Source organism: Malus sylvestris, chromosome 17 (assembly GCF_916048215.2).
Source record: "Malus sylvestris chromosome 17, drMalSylv7.2, whole genome shotgun sequence".
Taxonomy (NCBI): Eukaryota; Viridiplantae; Streptophyta; class Magnoliopsida; order Rosales; family Rosaceae; genus Malus; species Malus sylvestris.
The window spans coordinates 33,135,588-33,151,372 of NC_062276.1; the positions used below are offsets into that span (position 1 = coordinate 33,135,588).

A 15,785-nucleotide genomic window follows, 5' to 3' on the forward strand; every position below is an offset into this window, starting at 1 on the left:
TAATTTTATAGTGCTTTTTTAGTTTTAGTTAATTAAGTATCATTTGTAATTGTCTAGTCGTTTGTTCGTCTTTTCATTGAATTTCAATTTTATTTTCTTTAATTTCCTTCACTTCGAAGTTTGAATGAGAAACAAAACTTTACCTACTTGTTTAGTATTCCATCTATTTCATTCAACAAACATCATACAGTGTCTGTGCTGATGGTGTAGTTTTGTACGATTGGATAAATTAGATCCACATGTATTGTTAAGCCTTATCTTTATTAGTGAAATAATACAAATATTTAAACTAATGAGCCTTTTTCTTAGTAGTGGAGCTCACTTCGTGCGTGGGACCCAAGCTTACGAGTCTCCACCACGTCAGCATCAACAAACCAAGCAGCCCCCAGCCGAGTTCAAATCTGTTTGCCAAAAAACCCCTTGCCCACCCTCTACCCTGCATTATGCAGTTGACACCTGTCCTTCCCTTAATCCCACATAACTCCGTGGAGTATACGGCGACGAAGGGGAGTCCGGTGGCGCCGACACGGTGGCGTCACCAAGGAAGTTGGTTTATTGCGTGGCTGAGGGAGTTGGGTCAATGGGGGAATTCGGATGCTGCTAGGCTAGTTAATGTTGACACGAAAATTATACCACAAATATAAAATAACAGAAAATGTATAGAGAGTCGCATTGTTTAGAAAGTATTTTCTTTTCTTTTATAAAAATTAATTAAAACAGAGTTGAAGTTCTGGCACAGCATAATGCAGGTTTTTATGGCGCCCCAGCCATTGCCGGCCGTTGGACTACCAAATGCTTACCACGTACTTGGTCTCCAAAAGCTGTTTTCGGCTGCAAACCACTAGCAAACAAATCACACTACACAAAAATATATAAGAATATTCTCTCTTTTTATTTTTGAATCTTTGTCTTATCTATATTTTCTTGTTCCCGTCTCTTCAAGAAAAAGTTGGATTCCTGCCAGACTTTGCGTGCCTGCTAGCTCCATTTCCATGAGCTTCAGCAGTTCTCTTCAACTCAAAGGTACCATCTATTTTGGCATCAACAGCCCCACATTTCTCTGTAGTTTGTTCTCTAGAGATTGAAACTTTGAAACTTGTTTAATTTGCAGCGTTCTTCCGATAGTTTTTGAAGGTGGTTCAATGTGATTTCATTGAGAATTCTAGGCTTATTATTTGTAACAAGGAATTACACCTTAAGCCGATCTTTCTCAAACGTCTCGATTGAACTCCAAGGGTTGCCCTACTTTGATTGGACGGATTCTTATGGCTCTAAAAGAAAAACAGTTTGAATTTGACCTTGAAAGTGGAGGGGGTACTCGTGAAGAAGATGAGAGCTTAGACGTTGTTTCAAGCAAAAGACCGAAATATAAATTCTTGGGTAGTGTTTTGGGAGGGTTGATGAATTCCAATGAATCAATCATGTTTACATGTGGCGTTGTATCATCTACCAGTTCAGAAAAATCTGGGCAGGTTTCGAATGCTAGTGTGGAGTTGGTAGTAGAAAGGAATTCAGAAGGGGAGGAGAGTCAAGGACATATGACCCTTGCAGAAAAGGCATGTGAGAATGATCGGCCTAGGAAGACCAACTCTAGGAATGCTTCTAAGCCACCACGACCTCCTAAACCTCCATCACTTGATGCAGCCGACCAGAAGTTGGTAAGGGAGATCATCGAGCTCGCCAAGAGGAAGCGAGCGAGAATTGAAAAGATGAAAATAGCAAAGAAGATAAAAGCATCCAAGTCATCCTCGTTACACAGTGGCATATCTGCTATGCTCATCACACTACTCTTCTTCTTTGTCATAATCTTTCAAGGTAAGATTTGCTTTTCAGCATTTAATTGGGCCCTTTTCCTTCCCGTCTTCTTTTTATATGTCATACTATAATGCTACATTTTGACGTCTCATTCGGTTGCTTATAAGACACATCTTATGATTTAACAGAAGTTCCAAAAGGTTGAATGCGGATTAAAAGAAAAATAAAATTGGTTTAAAACCATGCATTGATGCCTTGGTATTATGTGGTATTCTCTTTTAGTATTGAGGGCATCAAGTTTCCTATTTGTGAGTTTAAGCAGGGATCTGAAGCCGCTCTTTTTGTGGTTTCATTGACTTAATCTTTTGTGGGTTCCGGCTCTTTCCTTGATTTCATTGGTGATCTTCGTTTTCATGTCGTTTTTCTCATTCGTTTTGAATGTCCTATTGAACCGTAAATTTCCTGGTATACAATTGAACTTTATTCTAGTCAGGGTATATTTACCAGTACAACAAGTAGTACTTTAATTGAAGATGGTAAGGAAAAAGTAATTGAAAGGATATTTCAAATATCATACTTATCTGCACTAGTCGGGATCTGAATTCATTGGAATTCTCATGTATGATGCGGTAGGGGTGACCCTTGCTAAGATTGCACTCTATAAATTCTCTTCCGCCTCCTCGCTGTAAATTTTATCTCTCTCTCTTTAGTCTTTGAGATTGTGATCCTTTTCTAAGTTTGTGTTATTTGCATTTCATAACAAAAGCTTTTCCTTTACTAGTGTATTAATGTCTCATGCACACATGGATTCATGGTCGTTACTATGTCCGTTGCTTATGTCCAGGTTCTTTAACTCATTACTTCATCCTCCAGCTCCTCCTATGGGGCTACTTGTTTTTCGAATAAAGACATTGGGAGCATATACTCTACCAGAACTGATAGTGAAGTAGATTATTTGCTGAATTTGTACAACTCTGTTCTTACCATCACTCAATTTACCAACGCAGTAAGCGTCATGTCCCTAACTGTGTCCTCACTCCATTGAGTTGTTCACCAAAATCATTGTTTCTAAAAATCACTGTCCCTACTCAAGCATATCTGTAAAACATCTAAATGCTTGTTGAACTGTTTGTATAGGGATAAGCTCCAGAAGCATTCCAAATGTGAGTATACATGGGTCTCCTGAGCCAGCGGTCGCAACAACTCAAGGTTTTGTCCCACTTCAATACTACAAAAGCGGCATACGAAGTTCTACCAGTCAAAAGTTTGTATTCCATTTCCCTATGCTTCACGTTCTCCATGATCCATAACTAAAACATTAACAAACTTTAGTACTCTTTCTAATCCATCCTCCCCTCTCGCTTGTTTCTTTGTTAATACAGTTTTGGGGAGGACCCGATTTCCCGTTCAGGTGCGGCTGAGGAGATGAGGAAGTTGATGGACAATATGAAAGGTTGTTGACGATATTAGCACTTCCATTTTGCAGCCTTGGAACTAATACAGATTTGTTTTCTTCCTCCATTCTTTAATGTTGCAGCAGGGTTATCTTTTTTCATTTGTATATATGTACGTACAGCCATAAACTGCAGGAGTTTTTTTTATTCTTGTACAGTGATTTAATTCATTTGGTGAAAAGAATGATTGTGTTGATGAGAAATGCAGTGTTTATTTGTTGGTGAAATAGTATGTCACAAGTTCACTACATGCAATCAAACTTGAAACTCAAGTCTTAATGGCACCTCGTTGCAGAAGTTGGCAAGTGCAGATCGTGTGGCAAAATTCTTGTAAGATGGATTTTACTGGTCCTGGACAATTTTGTATAGGTCGGGGGTCGGCTCAGTAGGGGGAATGGGTATAAACGTGGAATTTACTTACCGCCTTGAACCCTCTCCTTAGTGATCTTGTTATCAAGTATATCCACTAATATTAAAAAAAAAAAAGGCTTAAATGTTAAAATGGTCCATGTGTTTTAGTCATTGGGTCAATTTAGTCCATGTGTTTTCAATTTGACCAATTTGGTCCTTATGTTTATCTCCGTTAGTCAATTAAAGACATTTCCATCAAAATGTTGGTAAGATACTCGTCACATTTCGTCCTCATTTTATATACATCTAACGGCCTAATTGAAATAGGTAGATTGAGGGTGCAAAATCGGGGCCAACTGGTATTTGTACTTTTTTTAGGGTTAAGTACAAATAACCATCAATGTTTAGAGATGATTCCAAATTGGTCATAATATTTTAAAGCAATCCAAATAACTAGCTAATGTTTTGCAAAATAGACCCTCGTTAGGTGACTGGCGTTAAGTGATGATGTCATTACCATTAATTGATGATGTCATTAATATTAAGGGATGGTATGGACAAATGCTGAATCAAATTCTCACTAACACATTATTGTAGACTTATGAATCCTCAAAAATTGAAGTTAAACGCTAATTCTGTCTAGTTAAAAGGGATTGGTTTGGGGATTTAGAACTTTTTTCTGTGACATGAGAGTGAAATCTTGCTTCAATACTTATCAAGGTCATCACTTAACGTTGATAACTTAACAGATATCCAATTTTAAACGTTAAGTAGTTAGTTGAAATTTCATAAGCGTTAAGGCCTGTTAGTTTGTAGCGTTCCTTTGTTCTTAATTAGTTACACAAATTAAGCCAAAAATAAAATAAAAGGACAACAAGACCCTTTTGGTTGGTAGTCATGTTCTCTGTTTTTAATTATTAGTGGATATACCTCATTTAAAGAGGTTCTTAGAATGATCACTAATAATAATTCAGTTATTATAATTGTTCATAATGTATGTGTAGACATCGAAATTTCGGTAAATAAATGTTGACCGATAAATCAAAGTTTCAGCACTCATGTATTACATAAATTTTACACGTAGCATGTGTCTAAACAAAAAATCGAGAATCATCGGAAAAGTCATCAAACAGGACACGTGTCAACACCTGGCAAAAACGACTTATTTCATCTGGAATATTATATTCAAAATTAGGCATTGGAAAATTCTATAAATAGAAGCCAATTTCATTCATTTGGGGAGGAATTCATATTACACCTTGAAGCTCTGAAGCTCTGAAACTCCGAAGCTCTCAAGCAAATCCCGAAGGATCAAGAAAGCCCTTTTCATTCTTCATCAAATCCTCCTTCAAGATCAAGCCCCAACGGCCCTTGAAGAACAATCCACCGATTCAAGATCAAGCCCCGACGGCCCTTGAAGAAAGTCGTTCTTCGTTCTTCGTTCTTCGTTCATCATTCTTCCAAGATCAAGCCCCAACGGCCCTTTGGATCAACAATCATCCACCAATTCAAGATCAAGCCCCGATGGCCCTCGAAGAAAGTGTTCTTCGTTCTTCGTTCATCGTTCATCGTTCATCGTTCTTCCAAGATCAAGCCCCAACGGCCCTTTACACCAACAATCATCCACCAATTCAAGATCAAGCCCCGACGGCCCTTGGATCAACAAGCCACCGTTCTTCAAGATCAAGCCCAAAAGCCCTTGAAGATCCGTTCATCACTGTTCTTCAAGATCAAGCCCAAAAGTCCTTGAAGATCCGCTCATCACCGTTATTCAAGATCAAGCCTCAACGGCCCTTGAAGAAACACTCATCCTCAAGATCAAGCCCCAACGGCTCCTTGAAGATTCGCTCAAATCCACCTTCAAAGATCAAGCCCACGGCCCTTGAAGAAACTTCCAACAGTTCATCCAAAATCAAGCCTCCACGGCCCTTGGATCAACAAAATATCCATAAATCAACACCTTACGGAGATCGAATCAGATGATCAAAATAGAGAGAGATTTTAACCCAAAATCATCAAATACAAATATTTTGTTTGTGCCCGTTGTTTTTGTCGCTTTCGTTTCAGGAAAATTTTGTGTTCACAATATGCTTACAGGTTGCAAGCTGATTAGTCTACCATGCCTCAGTCGGTGACCCTATAACCAATACTTTAGCAAAGAAAAATAAATTGTATACGATATTACAATATATTGAAATACATGCATGTTACATAACACCAAGAAGATGTTCTATAGTCGAAACTACAACATCTTTTAATTATATTGTTGGGTAAATTCTATATTTTATGGTCATGATGATGATTTTGTTTGATAAATACTTCTAGGGAATTATTATTGGCACTCCAAAAATCTCAATTAGCACTCCAAACTTTTCATAATTAGAAAAAAAAATACACTTGTGAGGAGTGTATAATGAGATTTTTGGAGTGCTAATAACAATTCCCTACTTCTAAATGTGGAAATTTTTTGAATTTTGTAAGAAATTTGTTGGATAAATTCTATATATTATGGTCGTGGTCATGATATTGATTGATAGATACTCTAAATGTGGAAAATGTTTGAATTTTGGGAGAAATTGTATATTTTATGGTCATGATCATAATTTTGTATGACAGATATTTCTAAATGTGGAAAATGTTTGAATTTTGTGAGAAATTGTATATTTTATGGTCATGATCATGATTTCGTATGACAGATACTTCTAAATGTGGAAATGTTTGAATTTTGTGAGAAATTGTGGGATACATTCTATATTTTATGGTCATGATCATGATTTTGTTTGCTGAATACTTCTAAATGTGGAAAAAGTTTGAATTTTGTGAGTATGCAGAATGACAATTTGATTAAATGAAAAAAATCCATACACAATGACAGTTACTAAATTAAAAGATTTAAGGTAAGACTATTTTTTTTTAATTAAAAATGCGCAATAGAAATTGTTGATGCACAAAATCAATGAGAACTTTGGTACAAACAGAAAGTGTCAAGTTTGTGACCTTCGCTAGATTGCTCCGGTCACTAGTGTGGATAAGTATGTAAATGGATAGAGACAAGGAAGCAAACACAAGATGTACGTGGTTCACCCATATTGGCTACGTCCACGGAGTAGAGGAGTTCTCATTAATTGTGAAGGGTTTACACAAGTACATAGGTTCAAGCTCTCATTTAGTGAGTACTAGTGAATGATTTAGTACAAATGACATTAGGGATTATTGTGGGAGAATGATCTCCTTTTATAGAAGAGAGTATCTAGCTTTGTTCTGGTCTTGACACGTGTCATACTGTGATTGGCCTTTGATGATGACACGTGTCGCCCTGTGATTGGCCTCTTGGTGTTGACACGTGTTGCGCTGGGATTGGCCTCCTGGTTGGAGGGAACTCTTCTGGGTCATTGACGATATAACGTTGACCGGTGCTTGGTAGTTTCGAGATTTGTCAAGTATGGTACAAACAGAAATGTTGCTCTTTTGTGACCAAATATTACGGGTTCAAGTCGCGAAAACAATCTCTTTGTAAAGTAAGAATAAGATTGTATACAATCGACGTTCCTCCCCTTCCCCAGGGACCCTCGCAAAGCTAAAGATCTTGTTGGTTTAAGGTTGTCTTAAAAAAAAAACGATATAACAATGCTAATTTACATTAAGAAAAGTGAGTTGATAAAAAAAAAAAAAACAAAGAAAAGTGAGAAGGTATAATTTATAAACCCAAATCGCAATAAGAGAGGTAAGAAATTAACATTAGTCGATATTAATTTCAACGTAAAGAAAGAAAGAAAAAAAACTAGAGATGATAGATCTTATAAATTATTTGAAATCTTTTGAATTAAAGAGCGAAATCAGAAAAATATTTTATTGCTATATTTTATTGTTTATTTGGACCATACAAGTAAGTGTGCATGGACAAGATAGCCTTCTTGCCTCGATCTGGCACCCTGCAGCGCCGACCAGATGCTTATTTAATTGTATTTTTGACTTGAGCATTGTCGTAATAAAAGTGAAGCATGAGGGCATGAAATATATCTCCAAATATAAAAAAACAACATAAGTTGTAAGACTCGTAGCATTGGATTGGAGAATACATATTATTCTTCTAAAAATGCCCACGGCCTTTTTCTTGATGCCATTTTTCTTTTCATATCGCATTTTCTTTCGGAAACTCAGAGGTCTCCCCAGAAGTGTAAGCAGCAACAGCGATGCAACCGGCATATCACCAAGCCAGTCTAAAAATCACAACTCGTTCGGTTCTCTTTACTCTCAAAGATCGAACCTCACAAACCAAACTCGGATCGTCTTCGACGTCGAAGGAGCTCTACTGAAATCCTCTTGTTTGTTTAATTACTTCATGCTCGTGGCTTTTGAAGCTGGAAATTTCTTAAGGGCACTTGTTCTTTTCCTTTTATGCCCTATCATATTTTTCGTCGGTGACGAATTAGGGTTGAAAATAATGGTGATGGTCTGCTTCTTTGGGGTTAAGAAAGACAGCTTTAGAATTGGCACAGCTGTTTTGCCGAAGTTCTTCTTGGAAGATGTTGGGTTGGAAGCCTTTGAGGTGCTAAGAGGTGGGAATATTAAAGTTGGTGTTAGTAAGCTACCGCAAGTAATGATCGAATGCTTCTTAAAAGACTACTTGGAGTTTGATATGGTGATCGGGAAGGAGCTAAAGGCGTTTGGTGGATACTTTTTGGGTATCATGGAGGATGAGGAGAGCAATATTGTTTCGCCGCTTTTGGAAGAACAAGAACATGGTGGACATGATAACATGGGCTTTGATACAATTGGTATCTCTGCCTCCAACAAATTTAATGATCATCAACTATTCTCTTATTGCAAGGTACATCCCTTATTCAATTTTCGCTTGGGTTTAAGTAGTTAATTCAGTTTAATTGACAACCATGGGTACTTAATTAGTTTACTTTCCTTTAATTATATATAAAAATAAAGAATTGAAACTTCATAGGCCATAATGCAAAATTTGAAAAACTATAGTCTATATGAATGTCATTTAGCCAAATTATAATAAAAACGAACTTTGACAAAAAAAAAAAAAAAAAAAACGAACTGATATTTGTTTTATCAGCTTTTAAGCTGTTAAGTGATATGATAAAACGGTATAACTATATTAGGTTATTAAAACTTAAAGAGATTTAGAGCAAACTCATATAAATCGTATAAACAATTTTCATATATATTAAAGAGATTTGGTTTAGTTTTATACATAATTCATATTTTGGTATAAGTTCATGGACATATCATTTTCGAACATAGGTCAATAAAATAATTTTGTTCAACTAAGATCAATAAATAAAAATTTATTCTCTAACTAAGGTTAATATGATCACCTACTAATATTTCTCTTCACTGACCTTTCCTTAAAAACACAAAATGTTGATTGATCCAACCATATTAGTGAATATATTCACCTCTATAAAACATTTGCAACTTAAGATATTGGAGTAGTGCAATAATGTAGACACAAAGTTATCTGTACTTAATACATGGTATAGAGGGTCATCAAGAATTAATGGTACCATTTGTGTGTGTCTAATTGGATTATTGAAAATTTTGAGAGAAATGGGTTTTAGTCCGGTTAGCCTTTTCTTTTTCTTCCTTGATTGTGATTTGGTTAATTTTATGTTCAATTAAATTTAAGTTATGCAATATTTTCCGTCTTGGCCTGAAAAATTGTTGCAATTTGCACGTACAGGAAGTTTATCTAGTGGGAGATTCAGATAAGAGGAGCTGGAAGAACCTGCCAAGGGACAGATACCCAAAGAAGCTCGTTTTCCATGATGGTCGATTGGCTCTCACACCAACCCCACTTGAAACCCTAGCAATATTGATGTGGTTACCACTAGGAATTGCCCTAGCAATCTTCAGAATCATCGTGGGGAAATCACTGCCTTACGATGTGTCGTTCCCTCTACTGGGTTTCAGTGGTCTACGACTGACTGTGGGAGGTCCAAAAGCCCAGAGTGAAAACCTTCCAAAGGACAAGCCTAGAGGTACGCTTTACGTTTGTAACCATAGAACCCTACTAGACCCTCTCTACCTTTGCTTCGCACTGAAGAAAAATCTACACGCTGTAACGTACAGCCTAAGCAAGATGTCTGAGATCCTCTCACCAATCAAGACCGTCCGATTAACAAGAAATCGCCATCGAGACGGAAAGATGATGGAGAAGTTGTTGAATCAAGGGGACGTCGTTGTTTGCCCCGAAGGAACGACATGTCGTGAACCCTACCTCCTTAGGTATAGTCCCTTGTTTACAGAAATTAGTGACGAAATAATTCCTGTTGCAATCAACACCCAGGTCGGCATGTTCCATGGCACAACTGCTGGCGGGCTCAAGTGCTTGGACCCACTTTTCTTCCTGATGAACCCCTCACCGATCTACACCGTTCAGTTGCTGGAGAAGGTATCCGGGCTGTCCACTTGTCGTGATGGGAATAGATCAAGCTTTGATGTGGCTAATTACGTGCAAGGTGAGATTGGCAAGGCATTGGGGTTTGAATGCACCAAGCTTACAAGGAGAGATAAATACTTAATTTTGGCCGGGAACGAAGGCATTGCTTCTGAATGTACAATTTAAATCCCGAGTATAGTAACGCCAGAGCGTCGTATTTTCCGATTACATTTATGTGAACCAGATTGAAGTGAAATCGACTTGTTACATCAAATTGTTATGACGAGTTGGTAATCTAACACAAAATAATTTCTGTGGTTCACAAATGTAATCTAAATATGCGTTTGCCTTAGTTGAATCTCTTACATTGCAATGTAAGGTTAAGTGTGTGAATAATAGCCGTTTATCAATTAGGGTTTCTTAATCAGAGTGGACAAACTGAACGTGTCCTTTACTTTGTATCCATTTAAAGTCTTTGCTTTGGTTTCAAGCTAATGTAGTAGGGTTATTTTATACACACCCCACAATTTTATGAAAGCACCCCACATTAAAAAACTTTCTCAAAAATTCCAGCGTTGTCCCTCATTCTTCTAAAGCCACCCCCCCACATCCCCACTCCAAAAAACAAAAAGCACAGTCGGCAGCCCCAATTTGACAACCAAGTAGATCTGATTACCTCCATAAACATCGGCTGCAAACTCCAATTTCTTTGTTTACAATCCAACACTTCGACTCACCAACCCGGATACTCCTTTACCTTTATCACCTTCGTCGTCGAAGTCGTCGTCCCGCATAGGCCACCCCATCGTGGCCCTCTTTGTCTCTCACTCTCAAAAGAAGAAAAAAAATGGCGAGACATTTCTTCTAGAGTATCAAATGCAAATGCAATAGAGAGAGAGAGAGAGAGTTGTGCTATCGTGATGAGAAATTACAATTGGTTGGGCTTTTTTGCCTTTGTTTGCATGAGGTGTGCCGCCAGCAAGGAATAGTTAGGTGGCTGGGGTTTTCTCTTTGTCTACTAACTTAAATTAAATAGGGGTAAAGGAGGAATTCCCTTTATCCATGGGGGGTGCCTTCATAAGATCGTAGGGTGTTAATAGAATTACCCATATAGTATTATTGATTAATGATACATTTTATTGTAGACTAGGGATTCCCTTTATCAAGTATATTATTTTCTCTTCTTTCTTATATGAAAAATGTTAGGGAGACCATGTTTTTAGGCCATATATTGTAGACTATAGTTTGTAGAACACATGATGTGGCGGTTGATTGTTTGATTCTTTCTCACCTCTCCAACCACGTCTCCATGAGGTAGGGTTTTTTTTGGCCCATGCCCTAATTTGGTGAGGAGAAATTAATCCAATTCGAAGTTGTTGATGTTTATATCGATCGATCATAGAAGAAAAATTCTGATTCATTTCATTCCTATTAAGCTTCCTTCCTATTATAATCTAGTTCCTTGATTTTGGCTATGGCTAAATGGTTGGTGAATCCTTGCCTTGGAATAAATAAAATCAAATAGATTGATATTGGTACGATCCAACCTATTATAGTCGATGGTTGGATTCTTTCTTTAATATTAAAAAAAATCAAATCATTAACCGCCACATCATATGATTTACAAAGACATAATTCAAGTAGACACTCTAGCATCACCATTCTTATATTATCTGTGTTTGGATCAAAACTTGAACTTTGGACTCAGGAAATGGGCTGGCCCAAAAGGATGCCTAAAGGAAGAATCGGCCTAAGCCCAGCCAAAGCCCAGAAAGCAGAAAATGGCTTTTCTGACTTGGTGCAGCTCATGAAGACCACTTGCTCACCTACCCAAAGGCCAAGTGGTATAGACTGACCAGCTATACAGCCCATACAGTACTTTATAATGGCAGAACAAGTAAAAAAGCTGATGAGTCACTGCCTCTCAAGTTGCATTCGGGCAAGGCTGCTGCTATAAGAGGCCAAGCTGAGTTGTCTATAAAAGAAGAAAGAGAAGTCAGGATTAAGGACACTCAAACAAACAAACAAATGCAAGCACAAACTCTGCTCAAAGCCAGATTTGCCTTCAAAACGAAGCTGTAGTCAGCCCAAGCCTTCATCCCTCTCGGGACAAGCCTTCACTCAAACCCTTGTAATAGCTCTGCTACCCTGTTCAACCTTGCTGTAGTATCGATTTCTCTTTGTAAACTCCTCTCCTTACCTCTCCCTAAAAGCTCTCAGACCCTTGATAAGCCACAAAGACAGGAACCTGCAAGACGACCAGGCTTGCCCGACAAGGTTAAACCTTGTCGACCTTCTTTGTCTTTGTCTTTTCATTCATTAGCCTAGCAATATGTGGTATACTTCCAGTTGTATTCAAGTTATTTCTAGTAAGATGACTATTAAAAGAATCTCTTAGTACTTGGATCCGATTTGAATATATCTTCATTGTTCAAACCAGATCTAAGTTCTAAGCCCTCGGACATGTAAATTTGATCAGTTGAAAGTCCTTGACCTCAAGGCATAAAAAAGAACCTTATGTGGACTTAACCCATCCACGATAGTCCTTGATAAACAAGAAGTCCGAAGTTACTTGGGGCGCAAGTAATCAACCTACCCCTTAGTTTTATTTCTATTATATTATGATTATCATAGAACGCTTAAGCATGGAATGGATTCTGATAGGAAGCCTCAAGGCCTACACCTAAGGCCCCACAAAGGCACCTATTTGGATTCATTCCGTTCCGCGGTCTAGAACGTTTGAGTATAAGAACGAATTCTGATGGGAAGCCTCAAGGCCTACACCTAAGGCCCCACAAAGGCACCTATTTGGGTTCGTTCTATCTCTCAGATTCGGGTAATCAGAAGTATAATAGTTGTAAGGCTCCTGCAATCAATCGAATGAATATTATATGTTCGAGCACTGGTTTAGTTATTTATGGGAAGCCTCAAGGCCTACACCTAAGGCCTCACAAAGGCACCTGTTATAACTAACACGGTTTCTCGGGCATATATATATATATACAACTAAAGCGCGACATCCATTTTACATCTGCCATGCTAAAGATGGCAGTGGCTCGCCTGAGTACTTAGAAGTTAATCTTGATTGTGAGCCTCAAGGCCTACACCTAAGGCCCCACAAAGGCACCTCTCAAAGTTAACGTTGTCCTTCTCTTCCAGCCTTGCCCGACAAGCCGTGCCTGACGAGTCTTGCCCGATAAGCCTTGCCCGACGAGGCTTGCTCGACAAAGCCCGACAGTGAAGCAGAAGCCCGATAGCAGCCCTCAACCGGCGCCAACCTCCCGGGGAGCTGTGCGCTCGTTGGCCAGGAAACGTCCCCGACGGAAATTCCTGACGCGAACAATCTGTAGATTGTAAGTTCCAACTGTTTCGCTGAAATTTGTAACTAAATATTGGTCATGACTTCTCAGCTCTCTCTTTTTTATACTCAGAAGTGTTAACATGTTTTAATTTTGTGTAGCCATGTTTTTATATACACACAAGCCTCTTCTCAACAAGATCTTGTTTTATTGTAGCAAAAACAAATAAATATAAGATCATCATAGTAATTATGTATTCACCATATATATATATATGAGGCCTGTAAAGGAAGTGATTTCCATTTTTTTTTAAATGAGGATTATTTGTGAGGCTTACACCACATCGAACTTCAATGATACAAATTGTCTATTTTATAAGTTGCACCTCATATATCATCCTTACAAAAAGCCAAATCGAAAATATTAAGACATCTAATTGAGTTCAAAGAAATTAACGAATACTTTGTTCTATAAGAAATATTGAAATTTCATCGTAATAATTAAATAGGCAAATGGTTTCGGATTGAATTAAATTTTTGGAAGAATGATCTATGAATCAAGACTTACAAAATAGATGATTCAGATCGTTTGAAGTTCGATGTGGAGTGAATCTCCCACAATTAGTCCCCATTTTTATATATGTGGAAATGGCATATGAGAACCTTCCTATGCTCGTGTTTATATTCTTATAACTCTTCCTTTCATCATGTTTATTAGATTCAAATCATTGAAATGCAAGGGCTATCTATTCAAATGTGAAATTTTTATGAGACAAAAAGCATACAATTTACGTTTAGGGCTTTCTCTATTAGCCACTTCTGTGCCTCTACTGTTTGAGCACCTAATTAAGAGTATCTGTCCTTGGGGTGAAATTGTTTTCTCTTTTTTCTTTTATGTACTTTTTGTAATTGCTGCAGAGAAGAACCTTTGCTTATATTTTGTTAAGTGTCGTCTTCTTTCTGTATGTCTATTTTTCTTAAAAACTACCTACGCTAATATGTCCGTTTGAACTTTATTTTCTAAATGTTCTCTATCTTCTGACCCCCAAAAAAAATGCATACAATTTACGTGGTTATGGGTATATCATCAAGTGCTAGGTCGTGCAATGAGGGAAATATACAAAAACCGAAAGAAAAAAAAAAACGTATTTCTTGCCTTGACACTATTTTTTTCAAATTACATTGCCTATAGAAAAGACAAATCATCTTTTACAAGATCATGTGATTGCTTCGTCTGTAAATGCAGGCCCTAATAAACAAATATTGATTAGACTGAAGAGAGCTGGAATCGTGCATGGGTCGAAATGAAATGCATGGCTGTTTGTAAATAGGTGGTTGTTCTTGCGTGTGGATAATCTAATATATATATCCAAATCACCAACCAAACTAAACAAAATTAATTTTGTTGGATCAACAAAATACTTCATTGAATGTGTTGCAAAGGCTTTTGGATCCTTCTCCTTCTGTTTTGGGTCCCTTGCTTCTTTCAAACAAAAATTAATTAAGTGTGTAGTCAAAGTGATCAAACTCCATCACCATGTGCTGTTTTTCTTTTTGGGAGGCTTGGGGCTGGGGATCCGACTGAAGGAATCCAAGCACTAATCACCATTTCCATGCCCAACTCGTACCTATGAAGTGGCATATGACTTGTCTCGTTTGCTGATAACATTGTGTGTACCTTGATATTGGTATGTTGTGTTTACTATCTTTGTGGTGGATCTACACCAATAGTGTTTGTGGGTGGTGCGTATACTTGAAATAGTCACTTAGAGAATTATTATGTTTGTATGTGTGAATTATCTTCATATCAATAAATTTGATCACCCAAAAAATATACAACGTGGCAATCTTTATAACTATTCTCGTTTATTAATACAAAATCACTATATTTCTTGCAAAAAAAATCACGTCTAATAATTGATATATTTCTTCTAATAAGGCAAATGATTGTAAATGTGAATGCACCTTTTTGTATACATATATATAAGGTGGAGTACGAGCTTCTCATTCCAAAAACGCGTGTTCCCCTTGTAGACCAGCCATTATACAAGATGTTTAAAAATGAAAAATCACAATTGACTAGAGACAGATGGAAATATATTTTCAAAAGAAAAACTAAAATTTTAAAGAACAGAGACAGATGGAATCATGGAAATCAGGTGGTGGTTGAATGGTATTTGTCTGGGTCCAATATGTTTGAGTAAAATCCAGGTCTCAATAATGTTTTGTGGTCTCAAAATCATTGTACTTACTTGAGGATAAAGTTAGGATTAAGGATTTAATTCGGGATTTACCCATTGCACAAGGAACATGATATTAAAGTTGTTATTCTTGCTAACAGGGTTTCTAATCCTGATTTGTTGAAGAGATATAGACATATTCGGTTGCCTATTAGGTCCAAATGATGGGCTAAGCTTATTAGGTTAACATGGAGTACATATTTATCAATGTTTTTATTCGAATTTTATTTATTATTTTAAGAGAATTTTGATTCTTTGCTTTATATTTCAATTGTGTGACATGT

The 15,785-nt window shown here is 37.3% G+C and overlaps 2 protein-coding genes across 4 annotated transcripts; both read left to right on the forward strand.

The window, feature by feature from the left end:
- Window positions 1-894: 894 nt before the first annotated feature.
- Window positions 895-12,083, forward strand: LOC126612561 (uncharacterized). Of its 3 annotated transcripts, none has more exons than XM_050281011.1 (5): window positions 895-1,023; window positions 1,112-1,815; window positions 2,893-3,019; window positions 3,138-3,208; window positions 5,658-5,849. In XM_050281011.1, exons 2-5 carry the CDS (start codon window positions 1,266-1,268, stop codon window positions 5,693-5,695), a joined length of 786 nt encoding a protein of 261 aa, XP_050136968.1. In that variant the 5' UTR covers window positions 895-1,023; window positions 1,112-1,265; the 3' UTR covers window positions 5,696-5,849. The 3 variants fall into 3 exon arrangements, with proteins under 3 accessions (XP_050136968.1, XP_050136967.1, XP_050136969.1); XM_050281010.1 differs by lacking the exon at window positions 5,658-5,849 and adding an exon at window positions 3,505-3,624; XM_050281012.1 differs by lacking the exons at window positions 3,138-3,208; window positions 5,658-5,849 and adding an exon at window positions 11,730-12,083.
- LOC126612559 (probable glycerol-3-phosphate acyltransferase 3) lies at window positions 7,609-10,428 on the forward strand. The gene is made up of 2 exons (XM_050281008.1): window positions 7,609-8,391; window positions 9,265-10,428. The coding sequence occupies exons 1-2, from the start codon at window positions 7,657-7,659 to the stop codon at window positions 10,147-10,149; spliced, it is 1,620 nt and encodes a 539-aa protein (XP_050136965.1). The 5' UTR covers window positions 7,609-7,656; the 3' UTR covers window positions 10,150-10,428.
- Window positions 12,084-15,785: the final 3,702 nt, after the last annotated feature.

Excerpts from the sequence above, each read along its gene's own strand:
- LOC126612561 (XM_050281010.1), top strand. The coding sequence starts at position 1,266 with ATGGCTCTAAAAGAAAAACAGTTTGAATTTGACCTTGAAAGTGGAGGG. Across the intron at positions 1,816-2,892 it reads CTTTGTCATAATCTTTCAAG|GGATAAGCTCCAGAAGCATT; the intron begins GTAAGATTTGCT and ends CTGTTTGTATAG. Across the intron at positions 3,020-3,137 it reads CGAAGTTCTACCAGTCAAAA|TTTTGGGGAGGACCCGATTT; the intron begins GTTTGTATTCCA and ends TTGTTAATACAG.
- LOC126612559 (XM_050281008.1), top strand. The coding sequence starts at position 7,657 with ATGCCCACGGCCTTTTTCTTGATGCCATTTTTCTTTTCATATCGCATT. Across the intron at positions 8,392-9,264 it reads AACTATTCTCTTATTGCAAG|GAAGTTTATCTAGTGGGAGA; the intron begins GTACATCCCTTA and ends TTGCACGTACAG.